This window comes from Anolis carolinensis, chromosome 1, assembly GCF_035594765.1.
Source record: "Anolis carolinensis isolate JA03-04 chromosome 1, rAnoCar3.1.pri, whole genome shotgun sequence".
NCBI lineage: Eukaryota > Metazoa > Chordata > Lepidosauria > Squamata > Dactyloidae > Anolis > Anolis carolinensis.
The window spans coordinates 358232524-358254714 of record NC_085841.1 but is presented as its reverse complement, the minus strand read 5'-3'; the positions used below and the strand labels follow the sequence as shown (position 1 = coordinate 358254714).

The window sequence follows — 22191 nt, the reverse complement described above, 5'->3', positions numbered from 1 at the left end:
AAGGTACAATCAACAGGCATGATTTTACACACTATGTACAACTATGTGTCATCAGTGATGAACTAAATGTGGCTATTCAGACAAAAATATCCAACCTCTTCTGTAGCAGAATGTACACAAAACAAGAATTTGGCTACAGATAATTAAAATTGGCCCCACACAAATGATAAAATCAGTTTTCAGAGGAATGCCCAAATTGCACTTCTTGTCTGTGGGACCTATGAATTGTTTTATTGTTGATTGATTGTTTTATTGTTATGTTTTTATATTGTTTGTGACCTGGGCTTGGCCCCATGTAAGCCGCCCCAAGTCCCTTTGGGGAGATGGGGCGGGGTATAAAAATAAAATTATTTATTATTATTATTATTATTATTATTATTATTATTATTATTATTATTATTATTATTATTATTATATCACAGCAAACAAGATAGATATGCTGGATTTCATATCACAAAATCACAAGTCGAACACTTCCCAAGTATCTAGGACTGTGTGGTGTATTTTCGGATGATGCGCGCAGATCCCAGCAGGGTGGCCTTTTGCAGTTGGCAGATTGTAATTTTGTCAATGTCTATTATTATTATTATTATTATTATTATTATTATTATTATTATTATTATTATTATTATTAGCCATTCAAATCACTATAAATCAACATTAAAAACAACAACATTCATATAATAGGGGGGAAAATCACATATTTCAATTATTTATTTTTCTAAAAAATACTCCTTTACCTCAAGTTTCTGGATCTCTGCCTCCAAGTTGGCATCACGTTTCTTATAATCCGCTTGTTTTTTCTTTAGCTTGGCAGCGAGATGATTCATCTCTTCTTCATACTTCTTTATTTCTTTGTCGAGTTCTTCATTCTAATCATGACAAATGTAAAAAATATCAGATGATATGTAATGTGTAGTGGTAGGTGACAGCATTAAATTTGGGGGTCAAGAGAGACATTGCTAGAGATTTTGGGACCTTCATCCCATAGCCTTTTCTCTAAGCACTTTGTTCAGCCTATGACACCAGGTATTGAAGCACAATCCAAAAGAAACGTATTTTGGGGATGGGGGAGATGCCTAATTTTTAAAACTGTAGTTGTGTTCATGCTCACAAATCAGATGTCGCTCCTAACATTTCCTATTCAATTGATATTTCCCCAACTATGGGTCACTCAGGACCCAACCCATACAAAACAGGGAATACACACTTCATTAGAATACAGAATTGCCAAATAAATTACACAGTACTAAAGTTGTATCATTTGTTCATGTCTGGTTATTTTTTTCTTCACAAGTTTGACACCTCTGACCTAAGCATACACAATATTTTATTACTTCCCCCATTTCCTGATTTCCCTTTGATTATCCCAGCCAAAAGGTCTTCTATAAACCTTGTATGTTTCCATATAGAGCAGTGGTTCTCAACCTGTGGGTCCTCAGGTGTTTTGGTCTACAACTCCTAGAAATCCCAGCCAGTTTACCAGCTGTTAGGATTTCTGGGAGTTGAAGGCCAAAACATCTGGGGACCCACAGGTTGAGAACCACTGATATAGAGCACATATAATGTCTCAGGCTGACATTTATGGAATGACTTCAAAGGAGTTGTGACACCCAAATGGCAACAGACCAACTGAATCCATGAGAATTTGGTGAGTCAACACTTGTACGTGTTCCCTTAACTTCAAGAGTTTCATGTGCCCAGTAAAGACTTTCATAACAACAATTCCTTCCATTGTTATGATGATGATGATGATGATGATGATGATGATGATGATGATGATGATGATGACAGTGGTGTGTGGGAGTTTACATTTTAATCAGGGAAACATCTGAAAAAATAACTATGAGAGTTCTTCCATCTGTAGAAAATCTATACAGTAGAGTCTCACTTATCCAAGCTAAACGGGCCGGCAGAAGCTTGGATAAGCGAATATGTTGGATAATAAGGAGAGATTAAGGAAAAGCCTATTAAACATCAAATTAGGTTATGATTTTACAAGTTAAGCACCAAAACATCATGTTTTACAACAAATTTGACACAAAAAGTAGTTCAATACGCAGTAATGTTATGTAGTAATTACTGTATTTATGAAATTAGCACCAAAATATCATGATATTTTGAAAACATTGACTACAAAAATGGCTTGGATTATCCAGAGGCTTGGATAAGTGAGGCTTGGATTAGTGAGACTCTACTGTATGTGTCATTTTGATTTGATTTTCATCACTTTAAGGGAAGTATACCTGCGAAGTTAAGAAACTCAGCTGTTCTTTTGCAGCTCCACCATCCTCCTTTGAACTTTTCAGTAATTCCTCATGTTGAGCTATCAGCTTCTGATACAGTGCATTAATTTCTTCTAGTTGATTCTGCAACTTTTCCCTAGGATTGAGGGAGGAGAGATACATTAACAAGCATAAAGTGCAAAGAGCTAAATTGCTCAGGAGCTGAAAACAATCACTAAGATAATGTTCTCAATTTACCCCTTTGCAGAAAGGGCTGTGGCGCAAGCTGTTGAGCAGCCTGCTGCAATAAATCACTCTGACCATGAGGTCATGAGTTCGAGGCCAGCCTGTGGCGGGGTGAGCACCCGTCAATTAAAAATAAAAAATAGCCCCTGCCCGTTGCTGACCTAGCAATCCAAAAGATAGTTGCATCTATCAAGTAGGAAATAAGGTACCACTTATAAAAAAAGTGGGGAGGCAAGTTTAACTAATTTACAACGTTGGAATGAGGAAGTGCCGTCAGAGTGGATGATGAAGCAGCTGCTCCCCCCGCGGCCAGAATCGAACATCCCCTCAGGAGAAGGTTAAATTGCTTCTGCGACTGTCTGTCTCTGTTTGATGTGTTTATGGGCATTGAATGTTTGCCCTATATGTGTATAACGTGATCCGCCCTGAGTCCCCTTCGGGGTGAGAAGGGCAGAATATAAATACTGTAAATAAATGAATAAATATAATTTATCATACAATAGTGCTAACAGTGATGTTGAGAATGACAACAACTTGGCAATCATGTGATCCAATTCAAGTTCTCAAATACATCACATACATACTCAAAAAGCAAAACTTCTTTGTGTAACAAGGGTGCATCTACACCATAGAATTAATGTAGTTTGACATCTCTTTAACCATTATGGCTCAATACTATGAAGCCATGGGGGTTATAATTGTATACAGCCCTTTGCCTTTTCTGTCTAGGAATCCTGTTGTCTTATTAAATTCCAAATCCCAGGATTCCGTGGCAGTTAAAGTTGTGTCAAATTGCATTAATTCTACAGTGTAGATGCACCCTAAGAAAGCTAAAGAAACGTTTTGAAAGTGATTTTTCAAAGTTTCATCCCCAAAACAGTAACGACATTAACACAATCTTGACCATGTGGACATTTATTTATTTATTCTTAATATTATTAATTAAAATATGTATCTCTTGTCTTCTATCTGCAACTTTCAGGATGGCATACCATAAACCCAGCATCACTAATGTAATGTAAAAATTATTTTTAAAGGACAAAAACAGTTTTCATCAATTTAAAAAGTTCAATGAAGGCAGCATAAAACTGAATAGAAAAGTTTGTGGAGATGTGAGCTCATGGAGACAACGCTGTGGTTTCTAAAAAGTGATATGGTAGAACAGTAGGAATGCATAACAAAAACCAGGGACAGTACAAGAGTGAAAAGAGCTTTGAAAATCTAGGCAGAATGTGAGACGATTGCGACAGTGAGTTTGTTCATTGTTTTCTATGTGTGGTTCTGCACCACTGGAAGTTATTCACTTCCATGGTCAAGCATTTGCAGCTGACTTTTCCAAATGAATGATTCATTTCTGGCCAGAATATAAGTGCCAGTCATGACTTTAAAACTGTCATAACAACTTAGATCCAGACTATCTGAAAGACTGTGTTTTTCAAAATAGAAAAGTAATATTTCATATGTTTTATTCTGTGTTATTATTGTTTTAATTTGTAAGTCCCATATCCCAATCATGGGGGAAAGGCAAGGCTTAAATAAAGGTAATACTAGTAATAAGTAATGTCAAGCAATAGCCTTGAGTGCATGGACGCAGACGTCAATGTATGCATTATCCAAATCAAAGGAAAAACATTTATTTGGAAATATCAAGAGAACTGCAAATGTATGCCAGCTCTTTATTTTCAGAGATAATTTCTACCTTCTCTCTCCTTCTTTCTGTAATGTCATCTCCAGATTTGATATCTCATTTGCATAGGTATTCTGTGACGATCTGAAACAAGAAGGGAGATGTCAAATAGTAAGGTCTTCTACATATTTTTCTTAAAACATACTTCAAGTCAGTGGTTCTCCACCTGTGGGTCTCAGGTGTTTTGGCCTACAACTCCCAGAAATCCCAGCCAGTTTACCAGCTGTTTGGATTTCTGGGAGTTGAAGGCCAAAACATCTGGGGAACCACTGGGTTAAGAACCATTGTTCTAAGATATATTCCTTTACTTCCACTCCTTCCATCACTAAGCTGATTTTGAAAGTGAAGACAAAGTTGTTACCAGGTGAGAGTATAGCGGAATCAGTAGCATCCAGATAACACCATGTGCAAAAGACTCAGACCAGGCAGAGGAATTGAAAATGAACAAAGGAAACTTTACTCTTGCTTGTTGAGTTGAAATACAAAACAGTTCTGCAATCGTACAATGTCCATGTAGTTGCATAAGATCAATAACCTAATCAATCAGCATCAATATATACAGCATAGCATATTCAAAACAGCTACTTGACCGTAGCTAGAGAGAGCATGTCCCTTTCTGTGCTTTCTCTTGAAGCCCAGATTTCCAACTGACAAACTCAGCCACCTGCCATCAAATAGATACATTGTTTTAGGCGTGGCCTTGCCTCTGCAAAAAGGCTGAGCTCTTTTGCAGAGTTCCCTTTGCAAACCAACTTTTGCAAGGATTTCTTTGCAAGGATTTCTTTACACACGCACACATACACATTAGCATTTTGGCGCAATAAAAGTAACATTTCAAGGCTGATGATATGATAGCCCCTTCCTTGCTCTGTACATAACAAAACATATATTTTTCTATCCAGGAGCAGACTATGGACATTTGTTTGGGTTTTCAGAGTGGTTCTACAGGAATGGAGGAACTACTGGCTGCTGAGGTTAAGTATTGTTTAGAATTAATACCACCACTAAGCCTCTTGTTATCCTTGGAAAACTTTTGTAAGTTTAAGAGGAAGTTCATTAACATTGGATGGGGCATAAGGAATTATACAGGTGCTCTGTTGTGGCCAAGTATTATTGTCTTCCAAGGGCAGAGTCTTGTGACTCTGTCCATAAGTGACTGTGGAGACCTATTTTGGATTTGCATGGTCTTTCACAATGAGGATAGGGATTTGCAAATGGAAGATGGTCCTGACAAGGATTTGTTTGACACACCTTTTTCCTCTTGACACCTTTCTCCCTTTCACCCTCCATTCGTGCCTCTTCAAAATCCATAGCACTGTTGGTAATAGCTGATCTCCAGTTCCAACACTCTAGAGTCAAGGCTTCCCAATTCTCTCTCGGTGTTTATTACACATTTTTTAAAACTAGCTTTAAGTCCATCTTGATTTTGTCATTTGGGAGTTGTAGTTAACCTACAATCAAAGAGCATTCTGAACTCCATCAGTGATGGAAATGAACCAAACTTGGCATACAGAATTTCCATGACCAACAGAAAATACTGGAAGGGCTTGTTGGGCATTGACCTTATTTTTCAGAGTTGTAGTTCACCTACATCCAAAGAGCACTGAGGACTCAAACTGTTGTATCCCAGCCACAGGCTGGCCAGATTCAGGATGAAGATGAAGGGGATTCTGGTTTTGGGATTCAAGATCAGCAGTCTGAGGCTGAAGTCAGCTCAGAGATGCAGTTTCAGTTTGAGCAGGATGAACTGCTGATTCCAGGAGAAACAGATAACGGTCAGGCTGACATTCTTCTCTTGAGAAATGATGAGGGAGAAACTTCAGCCTTGGAAAATAATGAGGGTGACAGTTTAGCTCCTGACCAGGTGCAAGATAACGGTAGCACAAGCAATGAGTTATCTAGAGAGGACCGTTTGTCTTGAATGGGTTCCCAGGTCCGTAGAAGTGAGCGTTTAGTGCGCAAACGTGTCTAGCTGTGGGAAGAGAAATGCATTCCTGAGTTGTTATTAAAGTATGCTTTCACAGATTATTCTTTGTCAGAGCAATTCATCGCTTCATCTGTGTGGATGTTTTACCTTGCCAGCGTTCTTGGATCCTTGGGCCTTGTTCTCCGGACTCTATGGACTAATACCTTGCCTTGTGGATTATCTTGGATTCTTAGACCTTGTTCTTTGGACTCTATGGACTAATTCTTTGCCTTATGGATTATTGATCTTGCCATGCTGTTTGAACCTATGGACCTAGCCTTTTGGATTATTAGACATTTAGATACTTTGTGCATCTATTGGACCTATTGACTCTTTCCCTACAACTTTGAATTACCTTTTGATTTATATTCTGCTTTGCTTAATAAAAACCTCAAAAGACTACTTGTGTGTCTGACTGGGTGTCTATAGCAAGGTGAACTTAGCCTGCGGTGCGACAGAAACAATGATGGATCTGGACTAAACTTGGCACAAATACCCAATATGCCCAAATGTGAACACTGGTGGAGTTTGCGGAAAATAGAGATTTAGGAGCTGTAGTTTCTAGGATTTATAGTTCACCTACAAACTGTCCCTTGAACTTCACCAACGATAGAATTGGGCAAATTGGGCTTTTGGTGGGAGGATTCGCCATTTGTTTCCAAAAGGGAAGAGAAGGACAGGCAAAGAGATATTCAGCCTTCTCGACCAAAGAGGTTCCTAAGACCATCAGAAATATGTGTTTTTTTTGAAGGTCTTTGGCAACCCCTATGACACCCCCTCACAACCCCCACAGGGGTCCCGACCCCCAGGTTGATAAATGCTGGTCTAAACATGGGCAAACTTGGGCCCTCCAGGTGTTTTGGACTTCAACTCCCACAATTCCTAACAGCCTACCAAGTTTGCCCATGCCTGCTCTACATGATGTTCTGAAACCTTTTATTGTTGCCATATTTTTCGGGACCCCAACACTGAGCTAAGGAGACCCCATTTGGTGCCAGGACCCACAAAGCAATTAACAGATCTTTGCTGGTAACCAATTTGAGATTTGCCCATGTATGAATCAACACATGTCTGGGGACAAAGAAGTCACCTTTGCACAGTGGATGCATTTTGCTGATAGCCAGACAGCATTGTTTCTATTCTGCATGGTGGTTGTGTAGTCCTGATATAGGGAATCTCCTTGTGGATACTTATCCTATGCAGCCCAAGGACACACTGGATGCATTGCAAACTTTCCTGGTTAAGTCACAGTCCACTTTCCCATAACATGTTTGCACTTCTTAGTCCAAAATGAAACCTACTCATAGACTTCCTGTAGTCTTTCTATCTCTTCTTCTATAGTTCTTGTCTCCATGTACCGCCAGGCTATACCGTCGAGCTTCTCAGTGAGCATGTTGGATAAATGTTCAAGGCTATCAAGGAGAAGGGGAAACTGGTTAGAAACCTGAACATTTTAGAATGTATACATTTAATATTTATAACATACGTTTCCAACCCACCGCACCCCAAAAGCAAACAACATTTTTTTAAAAAATCACAGTGTGTTGTAATAAGGGAGACAAGTAAAAAGGGGCCAATTTTCCACAGCCAACATTCCTGCAAAACCTCAATAGTGTATCTAAACACTATGTTTAGAAATACAGTAGAGTCTCATTTATCCAAGCCTCGCTTATCCAAGCTTCTGGATTATCCAAGCCATTTTTGTAGTCAATGTTTTCAATATATCGTGATATTTTGGTGCTAAATTCATAAATACAGTAATTACAGCGTAACATTACTGTGTATTGAACTACTTTTTCTGTCAAATTTGTTGTGTAACATGATGTTTTGATGCTTAATTTGTAAAATCATAACCTAATTTGATGTTTAATAGGCTTTTCCTTAATTCTTCCTTAGGCTTTTCCTTAATCCCTCCTTATTATCCAACATATTCGCTTATCCAACATTCTGCCGGCCCGTTTATGTTGGATAAGCGAGACTCTACTGTATACTGTATATACTCGGGTATAAGCCTAGTTTTTCAGCCCTTTTTTAGGACTGAAAAAGCTCCTCTCGGCTTATACTTGAGTCAGGGTCCTGCCTGGCTTATACTTGAGTATATATGGTACATTTATTATTTTTCTCTATTTTTATTGGTATTTTACATTTATTATTTTACTCTATTATTATTGTTAGTATTATATTTATTTTACTCTATTTTTATTATTAATAATACATTTATTATTTCACTCTAATATTATTATTGTTATTACATTTATTGTTTTACTCTATTATTATTAAAAGGATACATAAGGACATTTACATTGAAGAAGATGAGAATGATGATTTAATCAAAGTTGGACAGTCTTATATTAAATTAGAGTTTATATAAATATTCAAAAACATTTAACCTACCGATGCCTTGAATTAATGCAATTTTATTGGTTTCTATTTTTATTTCTGAAATTTACCACTCTCGGCTTATACTTGAGTCAATGTTTTCCCAGTTTTCTTGTGATAAAATTAGGTGCCTTGGCTTATATTTGGGTCGGCTTATACTCAAGTATATACGGTACAGTATTTTCTCTTCAGAAGTAGAAACAATGTTGTACTTATGTATGTGTGTTTATTTTATAGTATGATGAATCCTGTTGGAACGTATCAAATTCTGTAATTCAAATGTTTAGTATTAATTGTGTTTGTTAAATTAAATATCATTTTGTGCTCAAAAAATATGTGTATGGGTTTGTAGGATAGTGTATCTGTGCCTGACAATATGGCCCAGCAATGTATTTCTTAATAAAACGAGTTTCAGTTCATATTAAATCCTCCATTTAATTCCAACTCCTCCAATGAAATTATTTCCCAAGCAAAAGCAACATAACAAGAGAAGAAAAATAAGAGTCAGGATCAACCGGGGAAGCAATATGTGCTTGTATCAATTATATATTTTAAAACTTCTTTATATAGCAAGGTAGCATTATACTGAGAATGAACATACTCTTCATTAAGCTTGTCTCTTTCCTGACGGTAATATTCTTCTTCTTTGACATATGCTTCTAATTGTTCACTATAGAGTTCATGTTCGTTTTTCAGCTTTTCATAGCATCGCTTTGCCAGGTCCAGCTGCTCCTCAGCCTAGAAACAAATAATAATAACAACAACAACAACAACAACAATAATAATTCAGTACAAGAAAACCAAACTACAAACTAGAACTGACAGCTGGCACAACAAAACATTGTATGGAAAGTTCCTTGACAAAATTGAAGTAAAAGCTAATAAAGAGAAGACCTGGTTATGGCTCACGAATGGGACCCTGAAGAAGGAGACAGAAGGCCTGATCTTTGCAGCCCAGGAGCAAGCCATTAGAACAAATGCAATTACGGCCAAGATCAAAAAATCAGCTGATGACCCAAAATGCAGACTGTGCAAGGAAACTGATGAAACCATTGATCATATCCTCAGCTGCTGTAAAAAAATCACACAGACAGACTACAAACAGAGGCATAACTATGTGGCCCAAATGATTCATTGGAATTTATGCCTTAAGTACCACCTCCCAGCAGCAAAGAACTGGTGGGATCACAAACCTGCAAAAGTATTGGAGAATGAGCACGCAAAGATACTGTGGGACCTCCGAATCCAGACTGACAAAGTTCTGGAACACAACACACCAGACATCACAGTTGTGGAAAGGAAAAAGGTTTGGATCATTGATGTCACCATCCCAGGTGACAGTCACATTGACGAAAAACAACAGGAAAAACTCAGCCGCTATCAGGACCTCAAGATTGAACTTCAAAGACTCTGGCAGAAACCAGTGCAGGTGGTCCCGGTGGTGATGGGCACATTGGGTGCCGTGCCAAAAGATCTCAGCCGGCATTTGGAAACAATAGACATGGACAAAAACATGATCTGCCAACTGCAAAAGGCCACCCTGCTGGGATCTGCACTTATCATCCAAAATACATCACACAGTCCTAGACACTTGGGAAGTGTTCGACTTGTGATTTTGTGATACGAAATCCAGCATATCTATCTTGTTTGCTGTGTCATAATAAAATAACAACAACAACAACAACAACACTTCATTTCTATACTGCCCTATCTCCCACTCCCGTTTCCAGACAAATCATTCATTTCATTTCCCATCACACGGAAGAACACAGTCTCCTACTTCTTTCCCTTTTCGTTTTTATTTATTTTCTAGCTTGGGTACCCGGCATTGTCTACGTCAGTGATGGCCAACCTATGACACGCATGTCAGCACTGACACGCCTAGCCATTTTTGCTGACACGCTGCTGCATGCAGATTGATTGGATGACTATGCCTTTTGTGACCAAATTTGGTGTGATTTGGTCCAGTGGTTTTGTTGTTTACTCCATGGGAATTATGCACATTACATTTATATATATATATATATATATATATATATATATATATATATGAATTCTATTATTATTCTATTATTATTGTAGTATATTATCATATTATTACTATTATATTATTATTATATTATTCATTATTCATGACTACATTGAAACTACGTGGAAACTGCAAGAGGTACCATAGATTGTTGTACATGGAAACAATGGTAGTAAATAGTTTTCGATTTATTAAGTACAGTTATATATTACAATTATACATTTTTGTTATTCAAATGATACATATTGCGAAATTATGGGTTTTTTACCTCAAAATGACACACGACCCAAGTCGTGCTAGGTTTTTTGGTGAATTTTGACACACCAAGTGCAAAAGGTTGCCCATCATTGGTCTAGGTTATTAGAAGAAGTCGTTTTTTTTATTTTACAAAATGCATAAGGTTGTGTACTACAACTCACATCATGCCAGATTAACCCCCTGAAACTCTATCAATACTTGTTGCAGGGTGAACTACAACTTCCATCATGTGGACTCAATTCCCCAAACGCCTCCAGTATGTTTAGTTGCTGCTCACTTCTGCTCTGTTTGTTATGCAGACAGAGTTGAAAAGAGTAGGAAAGGGTTAAGGGAGAGGCAGTGGGCGGGATCATGCAAATTCCACACCACGCCTATCTTCAAAATTCCACAGTTGCAGCAATAAAAATATGGAAAAAAAAATCATGAAATAATGATCCGTCCTTCCCTGTGTTCACAGAATAACGGTGGCAATAAAGTCGAGGGGCACATAAATTCCACCCACTTAAAAAATTCAAAAAACAGATTAAAGTTGGAGAAATAGAACAATTACTATCCCATTTCAATATATTAATTTATTTATTAGCGACATTTATATCCCGCCCTTCTCACCCCGAAGGGGACTCAGGGCGGCTTACAAGTTATATATACATACAATGTATTATATTATTAGTATAGCACAATATAAGCTCTATATAAGCATTATATATTATTATATTGTACTATATGACTATATTTCAATATTATTAGTAATATTAGATGTAATATAAATATACAAGTATAATAGCGTATTATTATTATTATTACATTGTATTACATCATAATATTATTATCAATATTATATGTTTATACAATATGTTATAATATTAGTATAGTATAATATGAGTATTAGATATTATTATGTAGCTGGCTTTACCAATTTCTATGCAGAGGGATACCATTGGAGTCGATTCCTCCCCGTCTTTAAAAACCTTGCATTTCCATACAGTTCAGAAACAGAGTCAAACGGGCAATGCATGGAACAATCTAGCCTTGTCTGACGGGCTCTGTGTTTTAAGAGTTTAGAAATGCTGGGGACACAGCGTGGGATGAAGTCATTTGTTGGCCCTTCCCTTGTCTGTCAGTATTTTCTGAGGCAGAATCACAGCTTGTCAAAGCATGCAAAATCCTTGCCATCTTACCAGCAGTATCTTCTGTAGCAGATCTTCTTTTTCTTGGCTGAAGACGCCATGCAATGAAGCTGCTCTGATCTTAAGATCCACCCTGAAGAAGAGCAGAAAGAAATTAATATTCACTGTAAAAACAAGCCTGCTAGAGTCTGAATAAAATTACTGATTGGGGATTCTGTGTATTACAATCCAAAATGATCCCCCCCCCCCCCAATAAAGCTTTTGGATGCTGCACAAGCTTATTTATTTCTCTTGTCAGAAGCAAACCGAGGGTATAAGTTGTAATGGATTTGCAAACATAGAGATTTTTTTAAAAGAAAAAAAACTTGGCATGAATACCAAATGTCTTTTGCTCAGAAGCTGGCCACTTGGAGTTGTTCTGTCACGCGTTGGACCTGTAACTATTGTCTTTTGTATAGGACGTATACTTTATGCCCAGCAGGAAGCCAGGGCGCCTCAAAGAGAGGTTCTTGAGGATTTTCCTGAAAGGGATGGTCTTTTGAGTCTTTAATGAAATAACAAAGTCTTTATTGTTGAACAAATAATACATCTTTAAGGAGTCAAATAACACTTCAAGGTTTCCTTAATAAACTGTTGGCTTTTCAATCTTGTCCCCAGGGGACGGGCAATTGACTTTGGATGACTGTACTTTCTCTGTAAGAGGAAAATCCCCTTATAACCTCTCCCAGGCTGTCTATCATATGGGCCTAGCTGATGTGGGACCTACTACCGATTCCAAATGCGTCTGAGTATCGAGTAGACCTACCAACCAAGGCTTGCAGATGTTTCAGCTGGGGTTCCCTGGATCTGTGATGCTGTTCTCTCTCTGAGGTTTTTTTGGAAACTTTAGGGCTGTTTCCCTCAGGAGCTGTGAGGCTGAGAGGCTATGATCTCTTAGCCAGAACCTTTGGGACCGTTCCCCTGGAATTTTTGTTTCTGATTCCTCGGATGTTCTATATCCCTGGATGTTTGTGAGATATGAAGCTTTTCTACGGGACGAGCTGGTCTACATCCTATAGCTTAGCTTCCTTAAGTGAGACTGATTTAAAAATGGCTCCTTCCCTACCAGAGCCCTGAACAAGGGGTGGAACCAAACTTAATGATGATGGACAGGCGGCCTGCCCTATGACTGCAAACAGCAGGAATAAAATTAAGTTAGAGCTTCTAGTACAGCTGTACCAGCACAGGAGTGCCTCTGGTGTTGCTGTTAGAAGGTCCTCCATTGTGCATGTGGCAGGGCTCAGGCTGCCTTGTAGTTGGTGGTCTGTGGTTTGCTCTTCTCCACACTCGCATGTTGTGGACTCCACTTTGTGGCCCCATTTCTTAAGGTTGGCTCTGTATCTTGTGGTGCAAGAGCGCAGTCTGTTCAATGCCTTCCAAGTTGCCCAGTCTTCTGTGTGCCCAGGGGGAGTCTCTCATCTGGTGTCAGCGACTGATTGAAGTTTCAGGTTTTAGCCTGCCACTTTTGGTCTCTTGCTTGCTGAGGTGTTCCTGCGAGTATCTCTGTAGATCTTGGAAAGCTATTTCTTGATTTAAGGTATTGGCGTGCTGGCTGATATCCAAACAGGGGATGGGCCGGAGATGTCAATGCCTTGGTCCTTTCATTGTTGGCTGCTACTTCCCGGCAGATGTCAGGTGGTACGATGCTGGCTAAGCAGTATAATTTTGTCCATTGGTGTAGGATGTAGACATCCTGTGATAATGCAGCACGTCACGGAAGAAGTCAACACTCTGTTTCCGCAACCAGCGTCTCACAGTCCCCATCGTGCACAGACCTTCCAATAGCCAAGCAAAGCAATCATGTGACCCACACATTCTGGTGAAATGCCGATTGTGCTTGAAATTTCTCTCTGAGTGATACGACGATCGTCCTGAATCAATCTGTCCACCTTTTGCTTGTGAAACTCAGTGGTTGCTGTCACAGGACATCCAACTCTTTGTTTCTCACACAAGTCAGATGTTCCCACCTCAACATCTTTAAACTTATTCGCCCAACGACACACAGTACTCACATCAACACAATCCCCATAAAATCTCCTTTGGGGTGACACTTTCTGCTGTCAAGAACTCAATGACTTCCTATTGCTTAAATCACATTGACCGACCATCTGCGCAGGGTTCCCTACTTCACACTTTAACAACACAACCGTTCAATGCTAAGGCTTCCCGCCAAATGGAACTGTAGAGGAGAGTCTACTGAACAAGCCAGGACCTGGCGCATACCAGGATTGCCATCTGCTGAGGAGTTATGAAGGTGGAGGCATTACTTTTCATCCAACCCTCGTAGAAACGCTCATCTTCTTAGGTTCTGTTCTTGCCATACAGGCTTTTTCAAAACATAGTACAATAGAGTCTCACTTATCCAAGCTAAATGGGCTGGCAGAAGCTCGGATAAGCGAATATCTTGGATAATAAGGAGGGATTAAGGAAAAGCCTATTAAACATCAAATTAGGTTATGATTTTACAAATTAAGCACCAAAACATCATGTAATACAACAAATCTGACAGAAAAAGTAGTTCAATACACAGTAATGTTATGTTGTAATTACTGTATTTACGAATTTAGCACCAAAATATCACGATATATTGAAAACATTGACTACAAAAATGGCTTGGATAATCCAGAACCTTGGATAAGCGAGTGTTGGATAAGTGAGACTATTTATTTATTTACATTACTTTTACCCCGCCTTTCTCTCCTAGGAGACTCAAAGCGGCTTACAGTAAATAGGCAAAAATTCAATGCCTAAAAACAATGTAAAAACAACAATTCATATAAAACAATCTAAAAAACAACTCCATATAAAACAGATACCATTACAAAATAAAAACACATTATATAAAATTTTAAGCATGTCCAAGATTAGAATCCATTCATCCAGAATCCTCAATAAATCTTCGTACAGGTCATGTAAAGTCCATGTTCTCATTCATTAAAAGCTTGTGTGCACAACCATGTCTTTAAGGCTTTCCCGAAGCCTAGGAGAGTTGGTATCTGCCGTATGTTGCTGGGGAGGGTGTTCCACAGCCGAGGAGCCACCACCGAGAAGGCCCTGTCCCTCGTTCCCACCAGCCTTACCTGCGAGGCTGGTGGGACCGAGAGCAGGGCCTCCCCCGATGATCTAAGAGTTCTAGAAGGCTCATAGGGGGAAATACGTTCGGACAGGTAAGATGGGCCAGAACCATTTAGGGCTTTGTAGGTCAAAACCAGCACTTTGAATTGGGCTCGGTAGCATATCGGCAGCCAGTGGAGCTGGCTCAGCATGGGAGTAGTACGCTCCCTGTAAGCCGCTCCTGTTATTAGTCTGGCTGCCGCCCGTTGTACTAGTTGGAACTTCCGAGCCGTCTTCAAAGGCAGCCCCACGTAGAGCGCGTTGCAGTAGTCCAAATGAGCTGTAACCAGAGCGTGGACCACCGTGGCCAAGTCAGACCTCCCAAGGAACGGGCGCAGCTGGCGCACAAGGCGGAGTTGTGAGAAGGCTCCCCTGGCCACCGCCGGGACCTGGGGCTCCAGGCTCAGCGATGAGTCCAAGAGAACCCCCAGACTGCGAACCTGTGTCTTCAGGGAGAGTGCGACCCCATCCAACACAGGCTGTAACCCTATACCCTGTTCAGCCCTGCGACTGACCAGGAGGACCTCTGTCTTGTCTGGATTAAGTTTCAATTTGTTCACCCTCATCCAGTCTGATACAGCAGCCAGACACCGGTTCAGGACCTGGACAGCATCCTTAGTGACAGGTGGGAAGGAGTGACAGAGCTGGACATCATCTGCGTACAGATGACACCGCACCCCGAAACTCCGAATGATCTCTCCCAGCGGCTTCATGTAGATGTTGAACAACATGGGGGACAGTATTGACGCCTGCGGGACCCCACAAGTCAATGGACTACTGTATGTCAATAAATTGTAGTTCTTTCAGTAACCTATCAGCCACAACAGTTAAAGGAAACATGGCAGATTCAGAGTGACTGGGCTGTAGTTCACTTAGGGGATCACAAATATCATAAATGACATAAATGAGGAAAATAAGAAAGTGGGGAAGAGAGGCCACCAGCTAAGGATGACAGATACAACTTTGAAAGATTGTTCAAAGTCAAGGGCAAAGCTCTTCCATGAGCAGAATTACTATTCCCTTCTGAACAGGAAATCTCACTTCTGAAGACAGATGCTCCAGCTTTTAAAGGGGATTGGAGCTCAGCCGTGGAACAGAAGTGCCAGTGACAAAAATGCAAATACTGTAGCACATACAGAGCATTCTCCATATAAGAACTCAGAAAGGCACAGACAGTAAAATTATACAATACTGGGCAACATGCAATTTGACACGGTACAAAGGCAGCTTCTTACATAACTTGGAGTCTATGCAGAATCTGGGTCAAGACAATAGTATAACAACCAGAATCCTGTTGGTGATATATGCATGTGTAATCTGGAGTTATAGGCCCCTTCTACACTGCCATATAACGTCCAGATTATCTGTTTGGAACTGGATTATATGGCAGTATAGAGTCATATAACGCATGTGGATTATCTGATTTGATAATCTGGATTATATGGCAGTGTAGAAGGGGCTATAGATGTCTTTCTGGGGATGTTGTGGAAGTGGTATCCTATCCAGCACCCCTTTCCCCTTTTCCTCCAATAAACCTGCTTCAAGAGTAGGAATAGAGCAAGGGAGATGCAGGCATTTAGGACAGGGGTCCCCAAACTAAGGCCCGGGGGCCGGATGCGGCCCACCAAGATCATTTACCTGGCCCCTGCTCTCAGTTTTAGACTTAGGCTTGCCCAAAGTCTGAAATGACTTGAAGGCACACAACAACAACAACAACCCTGCTTAACTTGACTATCTCATTGGCCAGAAGCAGGCCCACACTTCCCATTGAAATCCTGATAGGTTTACTGTATGTTGGTTAAAATTGTTTTTATTTTTAAATATTGTATTGTTCTTTCATTTACTAATATTGTGCTATGGTAATAATAGAATATATTGTGTATACATATAGTATTGATACTAATATTATAATGTCATACAATATAATACTAATAATAATGCAACATAATAATATTAATTAATTATACATTATATATTAAATGTAATATTACTAATAATATTACAGTATAGTGGTATAGTACAATATAGTAATATATAATGCTAATATTGTGCTATGCCATTAATATAATATGTTGTATGTACATGCAATTTGTAAACTGCTCTTGAGTCCCCTTCGGGGCGAGAGAGGGCAGGGTATAAATGTAGTAAATAAATAAATAAATAATTGTTGTTGGGAGGGGTTTTTTTTTTTTTGCACTACAAATAAGACATGTGCAGTGTGCATAGGAATTTGTTCGTTTTTGTTTTTTTCAAATGATAATTCGGCCCCTCAACAGTCTCAGGGACCATGAACCGGCCCTCTACTTTAAAAGTTTGAGGACCCCTGATTTAGGAGATTACTGCATGAAGACTATGGCCCCTTCTACACAGCCATGTAGTTCAGATTATCAAATCAGATAATCCATGTTACCTGCTTTGAACTGGATTATATGAGTCCCATACAGTCCAGTTCAAAGTAGATAATTTGCATTTTATGCAGATTAATATCTGTGGTGCATGTTAGAAGTGTTAAAAAAGCATTCGATGATTTAAGCTCCTTAATTTAAGGAGCAACACACCAATTGCTTGGGAAAATAAAATTGAGCTTTATTGTAGGAACTCCATTGTAATATAGGAAAGTTATGCAGAAAGCTAATCTAAGATAGCTAATCTAAAACATCTTGGATAATTGAGAGAGGACTCATGAGGACATGGAGAAAAATCACTAAACGTCACAGGTCCCTTCTACACTGCCATATAATCCAAATTATCAAACCAGGTCATCCACATTATCTGCTTTGAACTGGGGATATATATATATATATATATATATATATATATATATATATATATATATATATATGGCTTGTCCGATCGATGGAAAAAATGTTTCAATTCTCGTTTCTAAAGTAGGGGGTGCCGGCGCTTCGATATAGAAAGTATTTCTGAATTTTTCACCCAAAAATTTCTGATATTTCCAAAAATTCGTAATGATTCTTAATGTTTCTAAAATGGCGGACGCGCATGTGCAATCGCCAAAAAAAAAAAAAGGAAACCGGGGGGGGGGAGCTATCCTCATCAAATTTGGTACAGTAGGAGATCACATTCAACACTCTTTGCTCAACAAATTGCAGAATGTTTCCTGTCTCCTATGATTTTTTGCGAATTTTCATAACTTTTTATAATACACTATTTTTCAATATTTGAAGAAACCTGTTCCTGGTTTGAAAATCTTATTTCCTGTTCAATTGGGTTCTTATCACTGTAAAAGTCCCTCTTCTACTTGTGTAGACTTTGGATTAGAAATGCAGCACACGCCAAGCAATGCCTTGGCAGGAGTGCCACTGTCCTTTGGAAACTATAAATTGCCTTGGACCTTATTGATTCATGGTGCCCCTGGCTGACCTTGTGATGGCAAAAATAAAACTCTGGCTGAGGACTTTGGATTAGAAACGCAGCACACGCCAAGCAATGCCTTGACAGGATTGGCAATGTCCTTTGGAAACAATAAATTGCTGTGGACCCTCTATTGAATCAAATCAATGTCTGACTTTGTGATTGCAGAAATAAAACTCAGCCCAAGGCTTGGGAATAGAAATGGAGCGTGAGGGAAGCAATACCTTGGCAGGAGTGCCCACGTCCTTTGGAAACCATAAATTGCCTTGGACCTTATTGATTCATGGTGCCCCTGGCTGACCTTGTGATGGCAAAAATAAAACTCTGGCTGAGGACTTTGGATTAGAAACGCAGCACACACCAAGCAATGCCTTGACAGGATTGGCAATGTGCTTTGGAAACTATAACTTTCAATGCCCCCCCCCCCCTTTCAGGATTGCAAAGAAGGGCTGATCTAGTGATTGCTAAATTCCAAAAAGAAAAAAGAAAAAGTCAGAAGGTCTCTGGAGTAGAAAAGGATAGGACCCCAAGCACTGCACTTGCAGGAATGCAGACGTCCTTTGGAAACTATAACTTTCAATGTCCCCCCCTTCCAGGATTGCAAAGAAGGGCTGATCTAGTGATTGCTAAATTCCAAAAAAAAAGAAAAAGGCAGAGGGTCTCTGGAGTAGAAGGATAGGACCCCAAGCACTGCACTTGCAGGAACGCAGACGTCCTTTGGAAACTATAACTTTCAATGTCCCCCCCCCCTTTCAGGATTGCAACGAAGGGCTGATCTAGTGATTGCTAAATTCAAAAAAAAGGCAGAGGTTTAGAAATGGAGCGTCAGGAAAGCAATGCCTTGGCACCCACGTCCTTTAAAAATAAAAATTGCCTAAAGCCACAGCAAGGACTCTGCCACATCCCACAAACCCCAAGCCAATTTCCCAAAAAAACAAAACAAAACACAATATCGAACCAGCAACAACAGACACTCAACCCTCTATAGCCAGAACACTTAGCCCTCTCTCCCCTCAATGCAAGCAAGCAAGCAGCTTGATTCCCAGCGCGGCGCGAACCACACTCTCTGCTCGGTATCCTAGCCCCGAATGGCTTGCCTGGGTTGGGGAGGGGTTTTTTATAGAGATCTTCCACGTGGACGCGGAGGACGCTAGCCCCCACCTTTTCCAGCCATCGTGGAAGTCTCTGATTGGCCAGGGAGCAGCAGCCATTTTAGGCTGCGCTAGGCTCACATTCAAGTTAGGTTGCAGAAACAAAAAAAAAATTTTTTTAAATATTTTTAAACAATATAAAATAAATTTTGGGAGGAAAAAATTTAACGAAACATTAAGACACAATTAGAGAATGGGCCAACGATGGTTCGAATTACATTGCCAGTTGCGCCCAGGGAAAACGTTTCAATACTCGGTTCTAAAAGCGAGAACAATCTGAAATCATTCCGAATTAAGAATCATTACAAAATTTTGGACAACCCTAATACGAGACACGTATACTTTGTTTCATACTAGTATCAAGATAAACCTAAGGGACATTGAAATATATAAAACATTTTTAAAAAATTAGTAAGTCTTCTTACTTCTTTTGGAGGAGTTCTTCTTTTTTAGCCTTGTTCTGCTCAAATACATGTATTTGAGATTTAACTCTTTTGAAAAGCTGTCCCAGCTCAGCCCTCAAATCACTGATGATCTATCAAACGTAAAAAAAACAAAACTCACATTCAGCAGGGTTAAATATCATACACAAAAGGTAGAGATTTTTTAAAATAATACTTATTAAATCACTACTTTAGAGTACTATCCAAGGCCTCATAAAAGCTAGCAACACATGTCAGAACTCAGCACTCCACGGTGATTTCTTACCAATAGCATTACAAGTTTTGGTGCTCACATCTAGGTTTTTGCTGAGCCAATTTAGTACTACACTCAAAGGAGGATCTCTAGCTTCATGCTGAGAAACTAAATGGAAATCAGAGAGAAAAGGCAGCTCCCATTGTGTCAAATAACTACCGTATATATTCGAGTATAAGCCGACCCAAATATAAGCCGAGGCACCTAATTTTACCATTAAAAAACTGGGAAAACATTGACTCCAGTATAAGCCGAGGGTGGTAAATTTCAGAAATAAAAATAGATACCAATAAAATTACATTAATTGAGGCATCAGTAGGTTTAATGTTTTTGAATATTTATATAAAGCTCAAATTTAAGATAAGACTGTCCAACTCTGATCAAATCATTATTCTCATCTTCTTCAGTGTCAATGAGCTTTGCTTATGTATCCTTTTAATAATAATAGAGTAAAATAATACATGTAATAATAATAATAATAATAATAATCTGCACGCATCATCCGAAAATACATCACACAGTCCTAGACACTTGGGAAGTTTTCGACTTGTGATTTTGTGATACGAAATCCAGCATATCTATCTTGTTTGCTGTGTAATAATAATAATAATAATAATAATAATAATAATAATAATAATAATAATAATAAACTTTATTTATATACCGCCCTATCTCCTGGATGGGACTCAGGGCGGTTTCCAGTCATAAAAACAACACAACATTACATAACAACATAATAACACATTATTAAGCAAAGTAAAATAATACAATTATAGCAATAAATAACACTTACATGACCTGATCAAGAGGACGGGAATATAAGTAATAATAGAGTAAAAATAATAAATGCAATAATAATAATAAGATCAGAGTGAAATAATAAATGTATTATTATTATTATTACTATTATTATTATTATTATTAATAATAATAATAATAATAGAGTAAAATAAATGTAATAGCAGCAACAATAATAGAGAAAAATAATAAATGTGATAATACCAATAATAATAGAGAAAAAGAATAAATGTACCATATATTATCGAGTCTAAGCTGACCCAAATATAAGCCAACCAGGACACTCACCCGAGTATAAGCCGAGGGGGGCTTTTTCAATCTTAAAATAAGGGCTGAAAAACTAGGCTAGTATATACAGTATAATGCCTACTGTATGTTAAGCAAATGGAAACAAAGGATTTAACCAAAAGCCTTGTCATCTTACCTGTTTACGCTCTGCAATTTTCTTCTTAAGGTTGTCCAGTTGTGGAAGCAATTGGTGATATTCATCCCTTTTGTTTGCATATTCTTCCCTCTTGATATCAAGTAGCTTTTGAAGATCTGCAATCTACAGCCAATTCCTTTTAATAAAGCTGAAACAACTCTCTACCTACTCCATAGTCCATTTCCCTTACGGAGTTCATTCGCTTGGGCGATTCTCTTGTAAGGTTGTAATCGCTAGAAATTAGCTTGATCAATTTTGCTAATGAGATAGGTTATACTGCGATGTGAAACATGTTTTCCCCCCTCTCCAACATATTGGTAATAATAATAATAATAATAATTGAAGTCAAAAATCAGAAACTCCTCAAAACACAGCAGACAAAAAACCAGTACAAGAAAACCGCACTACAAACTAGAGCTGACAGCTGGCACAACAAAACACTGCATGGAAAGTTCCTTGACAAAATTGAAGGAAAAGCTGATAAGGAGAAGACCTGGCTCTGGCTCACGAATGGGACCCTGAAGAAGGAGACAGAAGGCCTGATCCTTGCAGCCCAGGAGCAAGCCATCAGAACAAATGCAATTAAGGCCAAGATTGAAAAATCAGCTGATGACCCAAAATGCAGACTGTGCAAGGAAACCGATGAAACCATTGATCATATCCTCAGCTGCTGTAAG

At 38.9% G+C, this 22191-nt stretch overlaps 1 protein-coding gene across 1 annotated transcript in view; it reads right to left on the bottom strand.

Moving 5' to 3' along the window:
* LOC100559412 (coiled-coil domain-containing protein 175) overlaps window positions 1–22191 on the bottom strand; it is a 60463-nt gene that overhangs the window by 11521 nt on the left and 26751 nt on the right. The window contains exons 6-13 of the mRNA XM_062968604.1: window positions 21515–21637; window positions 20022–20131; window positions 11969–12050; window positions 9105–9241; window positions 7426–7536; window positions 4171–4242; window positions 2247–2382; window positions 741–872 (exon numbers count right to left, since the gene is read on the bottom strand). Coding sequence (XP_062824674.1) covers window positions 741–872; window positions 2247–2382; window positions 4171–4242; window positions 7426–7536; window positions 9105–9241; window positions 11969–12050; window positions 20022–20131; window positions 21515–21637 — 903 coding nt within the window. The remainder of the gene's footprint in view (window positions 1–740; window positions 873–2246; window positions 2383–4170; window positions 4243–7425; window positions 7537–9104; window positions 9242–11968; window positions 12051–20021; window positions 20132–21514; window positions 21638–22191) is intronic.